General features: G+C 44.5%; 1 protein-coding gene across 3 annotated transcripts; it reads left to right on the top strand.

The window, feature by feature from the left end:
• Window positions 1-922: 922 nt before the first annotated feature.
• Window positions 923-10,605, top strand: LOC134469011 (collagen alpha-2(I) chain-like). 3 transcript variants are annotated; one of them, XM_063222996.1, is made up of 6 exons: window positions 923-1,047; window positions 2,611-4,153; window positions 4,848-4,919; window positions 5,505-5,576; window positions 5,898-5,959; window positions 8,432-10,605. In XM_063222996.1, the coding sequence occupies exons 2-6, from the start codon at window positions 3,653-3,655 to the stop codon at window positions 8,454-8,456; spliced, it is 732 nt and encodes a 243-aa protein (XP_063079066.1). In that variant the 5' UTR covers window positions 923-1,047; window positions 2,611-3,652; the 3' UTR covers window positions 8,457-10,605. The 3 variants fall into 3 exon arrangements, with proteins under 3 accessions (XP_063079066.1, XP_063079065.1, XP_063079067.1); XM_063222995.1 differs by having other exon boundaries at window positions 5,903-5,959; XM_063222997.1 differs by lacking the exon at window positions 5,898-5,959.
• The last annotated feature ends 733 nt before the right edge of the window (window positions 10,606-11,338 follow it).

Consider the following 11,338-nt stretch of genomic DNA (forward strand, 5'->3'; position numbering starts at 1 on the left):
AGGTATATAGGCCTACTGATGGCTCCAAGGATCCAGACACTGACTGGAAGGACAGGAGCAGCAGTATATGTAGCCTACCAGACTTTGATGCGTCACTCAAACAGAGAACACCAGACAACTTGGCAAACAGTGGAGCTTTTAGCTATTTTAATGGCACTCACGTGGACTGAGGATCTTAGACCAAATAAGTATGTTGTAGCCTATGCTGAGACTCAATGGCAGCCTTGGTCAGCATTATGACCTTAAGTCTGCATGTTATCTTATTAGATTTTTGAAATCTCCTACCCAGTTATTTGAGAGGATTTAAGCTATTTCCTTATGTTCAGTTGTTTACTTATGATTTTCTTTTTCTATTCCCTTCCAATGGCTGTCCCTAATTATGATTGATTTTTGTTCTTTTTTGTTTTGTTTTGTTTATTCATCACCCCTGTCAAGGCGCATTTCCCATCAACGCTTCGTACCTCCGACCTAAATACGCCAAGGCTTCATAACCAGAGCCATCTAATAACAGAGTTACGCCACTCCCATAGACCTCTATGGACCAATCTTTCCACAGCAATGGCGGCTCTCATGGAGCCTCACGGAGAGTTAACATGGAAATCCCCATTGACTTTAGTTCTATTAGAAGTTACTTAGTTCCAGGAGGTGGCGGTAGAACACAGAAAATGTGGTAAAGGTAATGTAATTTGTTTGTACTTAATCTTTGTTTGGTATGTGATGGTTCTGTGTTAGTTTCCAACGAACAGAAGTTTACTGTTAAGAAACATTTTAATCTACGCGAATCACATCACCAACCGACTTCCTGGTCCCCGGTTTGCGCAACTCTGTTATTAGATGGCTCTGTCCATAACTAAGCAGAGAGTTTACATAACTGGACCAGTTGGTGGCGGTAATGCTCCACGTCGGAAGCCACCAACCGCCAATAAACGTGAATGAAGAAGAAGAAGAAAGAAGGTTTTGGAAAGACACAAGCTTGTTGTGCTTTACTTCAATAATTTGGAAATACTGTGCTAACGCCTGACGCTGGGAACCTGTCAGGGGGAGCTGGTAAGCACTTGTGGTTTTATTTTACTTCGTGGTAGAACTTTTTGTTCATTTCTGGCGAGACGTAAAGTCCAAGTGTCATTTAAACCGCATTTGTCTCACAATCATGTAGCCTAGGCTATTGTATGGTAGTGTTGGACAGTTTTCTTCCTTTGTTTCCCACTCTTTGTAATGTTGTAAGTTTAATGGCCGGGCACACGTTGGCGTGATGCCTACTAATTAGGCTACTATTTGTGTGTAGAGTTGTAATGGTCTAGGCCGTTGGTTGCAGCCAAGGTTTGTAGGTTTGGCAATTGGGTTTAAGGCGCAATAGATTGCTTATGGTCAAATAAATTAATTTGGATATTAAATGTGTATGCTCATTTTATCAACACATAATTCACAAAGGTTGGACCTAAATCAAACAAAACTGAACAAAAATCCAAGCAAAACCGTCAACTTGACAATAGGCTATTATTTGGTCAAATGCAATGTAGGCCTACCCTAGGCTATCAGCATAGCCTATTACATAACGGCCTACCCGAAGCAACTCGATATTGACAAAAATTTGACTAGAAGTCCAGAAGGTCCCGTTATTGCAATCGAGCCATAGGCTATTGGAAGCATTATGTTTGGGAATGAACCTACATGTATTTTTTTATTGGTGGACAAAATAATTTGGCCTAATAAGAAAGAACCTCGTTGTCAACATAGCCTATTAAGCCTATATGCCATAATAGCCTAGGCCTACTCCATGTAAGCTTAACTTTATCGATGCAATTTTATTTAGGCCTAACTGTTATTCTAACAGTTAGCAGTGTGTCATTGCTTTAGGCCTACTGGTAGCCTAGTCCAGTTATTGAAAATGAGGCATATTAGAAGAACCATGGTGTTTGAGATTTAAAGTAATGTTTTTGTAGGCCTATGTGGACCAAATATATTAAACTAATAAAAACCACCCTCTTGCATATTGCCACTGACCTCAGCTCTAGTGCACGAGTAGGCTATATGCACAACCCAAATCCCGCTCATCCAGGCCGACACGGTGCTAAACTAGTGAGTCCCGGCACAGGTGGATTTTTGTTTCAAATGGTTTCAAATTGCTTTGTTTGTACTGCAGGGTAGCCTGGAGCTTACGTTCTCTGTACGAGTTGTGTAGTCAGAAGGTTGTGTGCCAGCAGTGCGGAAACGAGAGGATAGGCCTACGTCCATATAACCATTCATTCTGAGCGCTGCTGTAATTTCACCTGGTTGACCTCATGTTTTCAGATGTGTCCTATTATCTCTATAAGGCGGTCTGTCGGTCCGTCTGAAATGCTGTCTTAAAATTGGAATTCCCTCCTGTGTCCACAAGACGGCAATGCATAGGCGGGCGCATCTTTGTCCACCTGTCGGACTTGCCTTGTAGTGACGTGGGGCTTATTGGCCATTAAGCCCCATGCAACGTGGCTCGGGAGTTTTTACTTGGTGTAGGCTACCCGAAAGCGCGGAAAGTGTCTGGATTGTAGGTGATGTCGTGACGTATGCCTATTGTGTGTGTGTGTGGTTTATTTAATTCTTTTATTTTGTGTTTATATGTTTTTAAAGGTTTTACACCTATTCTGGTCTACTGTTCTACAATTCCTCCATCTGTTACTACTACCACTACTTCAAAACATCAACACCACTGACGTCAAGGAAAAAGACAAGACGAGAGGAATCCTGTGTCCGTGTACAGTCCTTCAGTGTGGAAACCCAGTGCTTACATACACTTGACAGTGGAACAACATCTACAGTGAATAACCCCCAGAGTGGAAAACCGATGCACCATTGGAAACCGCCGACTGCCAATGCATCACCGCTGCACCAATGGGTCGCAGTGGACCACCGTCTAAAGAGTGCATCACGTCGCTGACCAGCGAACAGTCTTCTGCTGCCAGTGACCAAGACTCAAAGACTCCACTCACACCACAACCCAACAGAGAGAAGACACTTCACCTGGGGGCCTGTAGGATAAAGCTTGAACAAAAGAGGGGGGAAAAACAAGCTCAAGGAAAAAAAACAGGTCAAAATAATCTTCTGCCTCCCACTTAAAAAAAGAAAAGGAAAAAAAACCTGGAAAAAAGGTTCAGAAGGTTCTGCCTCCCCCTTCATATCCTCTCTTGACATTTAGGATCCTTTTAGCCGCTTTCCATGTCTAGAAACTGTCCCGATCAGCCGTCTTGGACTGCTGAAGTGCCTTTCGTCCAATAGATCTTGGACTGCTGCTACTGTGGGTGGGGGAGTTCTGGACTTGGACTGTGCGTTGTCCCTGACTGCAATTGGGTGTTGTGCCTTCAGTCGACTTCGAGTATGAGTACTGCAGTGAATGTTTTCCTCTGCATCCTAGTGACACTGTCTCTTGCTTGTAACGCAGGGTCTTTTACTGGCTTTGTTGACCACTGAAGGAACTGTGCACCGTTGTGCTTTCAGTTAGGTCTTCGGGACTAGCCTGATGATGTCTGCAATGTTCAGAGAACCTGGATCACCAATGTCAGTCAGTAGAGTAGAGTAGAGGAGAGTAGAGTAGTGTAGAGAAGAGTAGTAGAGGCTTGGCTTAAGTTAGTGGTTCTGGGCGGCGGAGGCATTGTCATGCGCAGGGCCTGTCCTGATGCCTGGTGGAGGTTCCCGCGGTGCGGTCCGGTCCACGGTTCCTTCGGCTACCTTGGGGTGGGTGGACAACCAGGTCAGTGGAATGCCTTGCTGCGCAGGTGGGAGGTGGTCTCGCTGTGCGGAGGAGGGCATTCACTGCAGTGCTCGTCCGGGCTCAGCGGGGGGCAAGGCACCCGGTTGCAGTCTGGGGCGGCGCGTGGGCCGGCTCCGGGCTCCACTGCCAACAGTGGCAGCGGTCCAAGAACTGTTGAACGAAGGGTGCTTCGGTCGTCTGGGAAGGCTGGTTAGGGTAGTTTCATGGACATGGAAACCGGCTGAGGGATTCCTGAGTGTCGGGAGGGGAATGGGGGCAGTGCCACGCTTGGCCTCAGAGGGGAGTTGGGACAACCAGGACCTCACAGACCCACAGACAGGGTTGGCTGCAGCAGCGTACGCATGTACACCAGACCTCAGAAGGGAGATGGGACAGCCATTATCTCCTGGATGCACAGGAGAGAGGGTGGGTACACAACATGCTGCAAGACCCAGTTTACACGTAATATTTATATTTTTGGAATACATTCGTCTTTTTTGCACGTGAACAGAGCTTCAATTTCCTAAAATAAATTTTTAGAGTTTAAGTGGAGATTTCTAAGCTACACCTGTCAGTAGGGTGTTTCATTTGATCGACATGCTGTATTTGTATGTTAAGAGATAAAATAAATATTCGCTTTTAAAAATATCTGCATATGTACATGTAATCAAGGCCTGAAACATGTGAAAAACATACATCCACATAAAACCAGCCTGAATGCTGGACTAATGCATACACTCAAAACAAGCAGTAAAGTCTGCAACACCAGGGCTTTCATCAATCTTTTATTATTTTGATGGCCCTTAATCAGACCTTATATGAAATTAAGCCTTGGTGCTGTGGATTTATTGCATACATTTATTTGAATATACTGTACAACATCTTCCTGTGGAAATCTGACTTGTCACTAATGGAAAAAAAAAACCTAAACCATGTGGATTTTCACCTTCTAGTGAATTTGCCATCTATTTTTTTCCAATACCATTCTAGTACCTCTCGATGGCATTTAGTTTTTCATGCCATTGTCAGTCCTTGTGTGATGCCATCTGCTGCACACTGTTCATGTATTGTGTGTGTGTGTGTGCTTTCTTTCTTTTCTTTCTTTCTTTCTCTGTAACAGGGACTTCAGGGCTTCGTCGGGAGTGTAGGCAACACTGGACCACAGGAGCCAGGCGAATCACCAGGCCCTGCAGTCAGTGTACACACATTCGTACACACACACACACACACACACACACACACACACACACACACACACACACACACACACACACACACACACACACACACACACACACACACACACACACACACACACTACAGTGTAATCCATCAATCCCTGCTTGTCACACATTACTCACACATGTACAGTATATACACACCCACACACATGATGTTGACCTGGAATAAACATAGAGCGAGGCCCATTTGTAAAACTTGAATGCCCTGACTTATACATAATAATGGTCATGTTATCTCCTGAGTTTCCCTTCCCATTAAAATCCTCAATATCTGTGTGTTTGGACAATATTCCCTTTGAACCGAAGAGCAGGGCATGACAAAATGAGCTGAGAAACTTTTCTTCACCAAGGCACTCCAAAAAAATGTCTTTGTTTGAATGGCATGTCTACTGAGGACCTTTTAAATTGCCCATGTGTAGCGGCAAGGCCCAATAGGCAATTGTTAGCAATATTTTGAAGTCTCTGTGACAAGATCTTCTTTTTAACTAACTTTGGAGATTTTTATTTTGTCCAATTAATCCCCATCTCGCCCCCAGGGTGATCGAGGGCCTAAAGGCGCTCAGGGAGCCAAAGCGGTCGAAGGAGAAGAGGGACCCGCAGGACAACAGGTAAGGATGGCCATTTTTGTTTGTCCATCGGCACGTTCGTGATGGTGTATGCCGCATGCTGCGCAAATCTGTGCAACGCACGTGTGCTGTAAAATTACAATGCATTCTGGTAAGAAATACATTGAATGCATTGTGATTGCGCAGTGCACATGGGATTTGTGTAGCATCACAAATGGGGCCAGTGACAACTGGATGCAGCCATTTTGTTTGTGTCAGTCTTATTGTCTTGAGTTAGTCGTGTGTGTGTCTGTGTGTGTGTGTGTGTCTGTGTATGTGTGTGTGTGTGTGTGTGTGTGTGTGTGTGTGTGTGTTTGTTCGAAGGAGAGCCAGGGGAGAGGGGAAACGGTGGATTCCCAGGTGCTCAAGGACCCAGTGGACAGAGGGTGAGCTAGAGTAACCCCCCCCCCACAAATACATACAATGTAATGAAGACTCAATTTGGGTTCCCTTCTCTCCCTGGGCACTTGGCCGACCCCCTGTCGACTTTCCTGAGTAAACCAGCAATTTCAACACAATCTCTGCACAAACCCTGTCATCAACTAAAACAAACATCTGACTTCTGCCCTAGAGAACAAGGGGTTTGCCAACAACTACTTTGGCTAGAGGGGTCAAATACTTATTACCTCAATGAAATACAAAGACGACAAATTAATTAAAATGTATTGTGTGAAGTTATTTTCCAGATTTTCTTTTTGATATTCTGTCTCTCTCTCTTCTGTGTTAGAAAACATCTACGATTAAAGTTATCTGATCATGTCAAACCAACAACACCAGAAAGGGATCAAATTCTTATTAGTCTCACTGTATAACGGGGGCCCACAGGGAGTCAGATTTTTGTTTTACACAAACCTGTTAATAATATATAAAGGGGGTCTATTAGTGCTGGTTGAACATGCGGAATTTTGTGCTCCACCCCTGTACATAAGCATACAGTACATGTACCTTCAGACAAGAATTTCCTTTACTGTCATTTAGCTGTATTTCGGTAGCAGTGTACCAACCTGCTCTCACCCTTGAAATGTAAAAAAGGTAAGCACAAGGAGTTCTTTTTTCCGAGAGTAGAGTAGAGCAGTTGTTTCAGGGTTCTGTATTCATCAGTGCTGCCTGTGCTCACTGGCACACTGATGTAGGGCTTTCAGGCCGACCAGAACGGAGGTTGTGCTGGTACCTGCACCAGTTACGTTCGGCACTAAAGTGCTTATCTGTGAACCTCCCATGTTCATACCGGGCTCTGAACAATTTCCGCACGTGACTGTGTTACCTGGATGAACCTGCTGACGGCCACTCTGTCGTCACGGTTCACGGAGAAAAACCTAGTATTTTTCGGTTCGCATTGCGAACCAACTTTCCGGTTCGCGAACGCTAATAGAGTTCTTCAGTAACGCGGAAGCATGTAGTAGATTGTAGTCTTTCATGTTAGCATTTAAGGACTTCCTGGTTCGTATCGGCTTCCGGCCTCCATTGGGAATGAATAGGGGCCAGTTTCAAATAAGCTCCGAGTGCAAGCACGCGCTTAGCGAACCCACGCAAACTGTCGAGGGTGTTAAAAATAGGCTGTAGGTATGACATGGTTGATCATTTTGTGTCAAACTTCGACATAAATACGATGTTGCGTCCATATGCTAAACCCGGAAACTTTTGGCGACTACAGAAGCGGCGCCTGTATCTAACGTCATGTACGTGCGGAGGGTTGTACCCATGGCAACCAAAGTAAAGCATGTAGTTCGGAAGTTTTAATGATCAGAAAGGGGTTAGCAATATTGAATTATAATCGTCATGATTTAACATGTGAATACACCAACATGATGATACGATCCGTTCCACTAATGAGAAAGGGATGCGGGGACACGCTAATGTTCGTTGTTGGCGTGCAACTTATATTTTTGCCAAACCTGAATCTCTATGGCGTGTTGCAATGTAAAAAAATCGCCATAGAACCGGAAGTCCAAACGCCACATACAAGTTGACGTCAACGCTGAAGAACTCTATGTCTGTGGCGGGAACACGACGGCCGGTTTGCGATTAGGTCCGGGAACGGGCTCCAGCGCGGTTCTCAGTCGGCCTGAACGCGCTAATGGAGGCAGAACCCTGAAACGCCTACTACTCTGCTCTCAGAAAAAAACTCCTTGTGCTTGACCTTACTGTCTTTCAGTGTGCGAATCTGCTCTCACCTAAATATCCAGACCGCAACAGTATCCTCGCTTCAAGTTTACAAGTTTATTTATTTAAAAAGGGACGGCATATATTACCAGCATTTAAACAAAAATGGAAATTAGCCTCATGGCTATAATCTTGTGTATTTAGCATCTTTTGTCCCTTCACAGATTTGATGTTCCTTAAAATAACAAGGTTAAAACAAAACTAAAAATACAGTCAAAGATATTTCACACATTTTAAAAATAAATAATACAAAATACAATTACAAGATACAATACACAAATGAGTTAAAGAACAGCTGCCAGTACTAGTAGCCTAGCTATGTGAAATTATGTTGACAGCATTGACAATCCAGTAACCACAATTTTAACTGTTTACTGAATGAGTTTACTGTTGGCAGTTCTCTAATTATACTGGGAATTGTGTTCCAGGTGTGAGAGACTCTGTAAGAGAAAACAGCCTGACTAAAAGCGCTCTTTCTAAACGGAACAGAGCAATCACCCCTGGAACTGGCTCTGGTAGCCCTATTTATACTTTTTGTAATAAATATCTGTAGAGGAGGAGGGACCAGGCCATGAAGAATTTTATATAGTAAAACTGAATCATTATATTTAATATAGTTATCCCAGTCCAACAGACTGCTTCCTCACTTGTGTTTACATTAAAGCTGATACCCCACTCTGAACACTTTGTTTTAGATGTTGTACACTGGAGGTGGAATGAACCCTGTCAGATCCTTCATCCTGCTACGTTCAAGAGGAACTTCATGAACCACTGGGTAAGAAAAATATGTAAAAATTATGCATAAAAAACATGCTGATAGTCTCGCATTGTTTGTAAACTAATTTCAATTCAGATATGATGGATGTAATAGTGTTGCATTGTTTTGGTCTTTTATAGAATGCACAATGCACTGCATGTATTTCTCAGCTGCTCACATGTAACTATAATATGGTTTCTGTTCTTCCCTCCTCGTCCGTGCGTTCGTTCGTGCCTGCATGCGTCCGTGTCTCCGTCCAACCGGCTGTGCATGCGTCCGTCTCTGCATCCGTGCCTACGTCTGGCCGGCCGTGCGTCCGTCTGTGCCCACGTCCGTGCCTCCGTCTGTCCGGCTGTGCGTCCGTCTGTGCCCACGTCCGTGCCTCCGTCTGGCCAGCCGTGCGTCCGTCTGTGCCCACGTCCGTGCCTCCGTCTGGCCGGCTGTGCGTCCGTCCGTGCGTCAGTCGGTCTGTGCGTCCGTGCCTACGTCTGGCCGGCCCTGCGTCTGTCTGTGCCCACGTCCGTGCCACCGTCTGGCCGGCCGTGCGTCCGTCTGTGCGTCCGTGCCTACGTTTGGCCGGACGTGCTTCCGTCTGTGCGTCCGTGCCTACGTTTGGCCGGACGTGCATCCGTCTGTGCCCACGTCCGTGCCTCCGTCTGGCCGGCTGTGCGTGCGTGCGTCCGTCCGTCCGTGCGTCAGTCCGTCTGTGTGTCCGTGTCTACGTCTGGCCGGACGTGCGTCCATCTGTGCTTCCATCTGTCCGTGCCTCCGGACGGCCAGCTGTCCGTCCGTGTGTGCGTGCCCACGTCCGTGTGTGCATGCCTGTGTCTGTCTGTCCATTCGTCCGTCCGTCTGTGCGTCAGTCCGTGCCTACGTCCGGCCGGGCCCATGTCTGTGCGTCTGTCAGTCTGTTTGCCCGCAAAAACAAAAAAACAGTAGGGGGTCTACCAAAAAAATGGAGTGATTTTTGAGTGTGTGTGTGTCTGTATTTGGTTTCCTATAGAATTGACTTAAGATACTGCTGATGGTGTTCAAAGCATTAAATAGTCTTCCTCCCTGTTACATCTCTGATATGCTCTCTTTTTATGCCCCTGCCCGAGCTCTCAGATCCGCTGATGCCACGCTGCTAAGGATTCCTACCCTTCCACCAAAGGAAATTAGTGAAGCCACCTTCGATATGTACACGCCCAAGAGATCTTGACATCAGAGACACTACCTCCATCAACTCGCACAACTCTTTACCCTCGCCTATTCTTAGCTGCTCAGGCCCTACAGGCTCCACATGTCGTGCCCTGATGTGCAAAATCTGTAGTCATCTCTCTTCCTTTTAATCCGTGCGTGATTACAAAGCATGTGTGTGTATGTATGTATGATTACAAAGCGTGTGTGTGTGATTACAAAGTCTCCAGCCGTGTGTGATTTTTTTTTTTGAACACTGAAATTGTTTTTTGTATTTTTTTCCCTGTCTTTATCCTTTTTTTCCTGTATCCTTTTATTGTCTATTATTGTACGTTACATTTTGCTTTTGTTAAAAGATGGAAAAATTAAGGTAATGAAAAGAAATGGAAGAAAAAGTAAGAAATTATTGGTCCCCCATAAGGGGGGGTGGTGGTTCTGGGTTTAGAAAAAAAAGTGTGTGTGTGTGCGTGCACGCACGTGCGTGCGATTACAAAGTGTGTGTGTGTGATTACAAAGCGTGTGTGTGTGTGAGCGAGAGAGAGATTACAAAGTGTGTGTGTGTGTGTGAGTGTGCGTGAGTGAGTGATTACAAAGCGTGAATGTGTGGGCGTCATGCAGATGGTCATTTTTCTTATTTATTTTTATTTTACACTTCTACACGTCATCCCCCAAGCTGTATTATTTGCTATGATATTAACCCCTCCTTGCATCTGCACTTGTTGTTCTGTATATTTCCTGTGCTCTTTGTATTTGCTATGATGTGATGTTGGCTATGATTATGTCTTCTTTGAAAGCCGCTTTGGTTATAAAGCGTCTGCCAAATGCAATGTAATGTAAAGGTATATTAATAGACAAATCATCTGATCTGCCTTTTCTGTACCACAATAAAAGGAAAAGAAACACCATCACACAAATTTGCCTACGGCAGATGTTCATTTTTCTTATTTATTTTTATTACACTTGTGTGTGTGAGTGTGTCCCCATTTTTTTTTTACAATGAGGACACTCCACTGACACCCTGTCATCTTTCACTTGTCAAAAGTAGGCTTATCATGCACTTCAAGCTGTCCAAAAGCGGTGCCAATTTAGCATACTCGGTGCTGCAAGTGTGCTGAAGTACTGTTTTAGTAGTGCTCCAGTGCATTAATAGTACAGTGAAACGCAATTTAAATAGCTGAAAAAAGTTCACTTTGTTCTATGTATAGTCATCATGTATGTACTATGTACTATGTATATTTCATCTGGGCACTGCGCCTTACCCTGTTCTTGCTTAAATTTTCTCCTCCTCTGAAGTCAAGGCTAAATGTTGCTAAATGCTATGTAATGTAATGTAATCTTTGTTGTTAAGCCACAGCCTACCCGAGTATTGTTGCAGGCAATTAAGGCAGTTCTGAAGGCAAAAGGGGGTCCGGGATTCACGTTAGAAAGTGTGTGCGCACACCTATAGTCCTAAAAAATCGTAGCATAACCTAATTTTATAACATCAAGACCTAGCTTACAAGCGCAAGAAGACTGTAGTTCTACTTATACCAGACCATAATTCAATGGTAACACTAGTTCTGAAAAAATACATGTGGATGAAGTGAGTTTGAGGAATAGTTTGAGCACTTGTGGAATACAAATGAGAGAACCAACCGTGAGAAATATGTGAAATGCCTTTAGTTGT

The sequence above is a fragment of the Engraulis encrasicolus genome, chromosome 18 (assembly GCF_034702125.1).
Source record: "Engraulis encrasicolus isolate BLACKSEA-1 chromosome 18, IST_EnEncr_1.0, whole genome shotgun sequence".
Classification (NCBI taxonomy): Eukaryota; Metazoa; Chordata; class Actinopteri; order Clupeiformes; family Engraulidae; genus Engraulis; species Engraulis encrasicolus.

Coding starts and splice junctions, on each gene's coding strand:
- LOC134469011 (XM_063222995.1), top strand. CDS start 3,653: ATGCCTGGTGGAGGTTCCCGCGGTGCGGTCCGGTCCACGGTTCCTTCG. Junction 5,577..5,902: donor AGGGACCCGCAGGACAACAG/GTAAGGATGGCC, acceptor TTCGAAGGAGAG/CCAGGGGAGAGGGGAAACGG. Junction 5,960..8,431: donor AAGGACCCAGTGGACAGAGG/GTGAGCTAGAGT, acceptor ACTTTGTTTTAG/ATGTTGTACACTGGAGGTGG.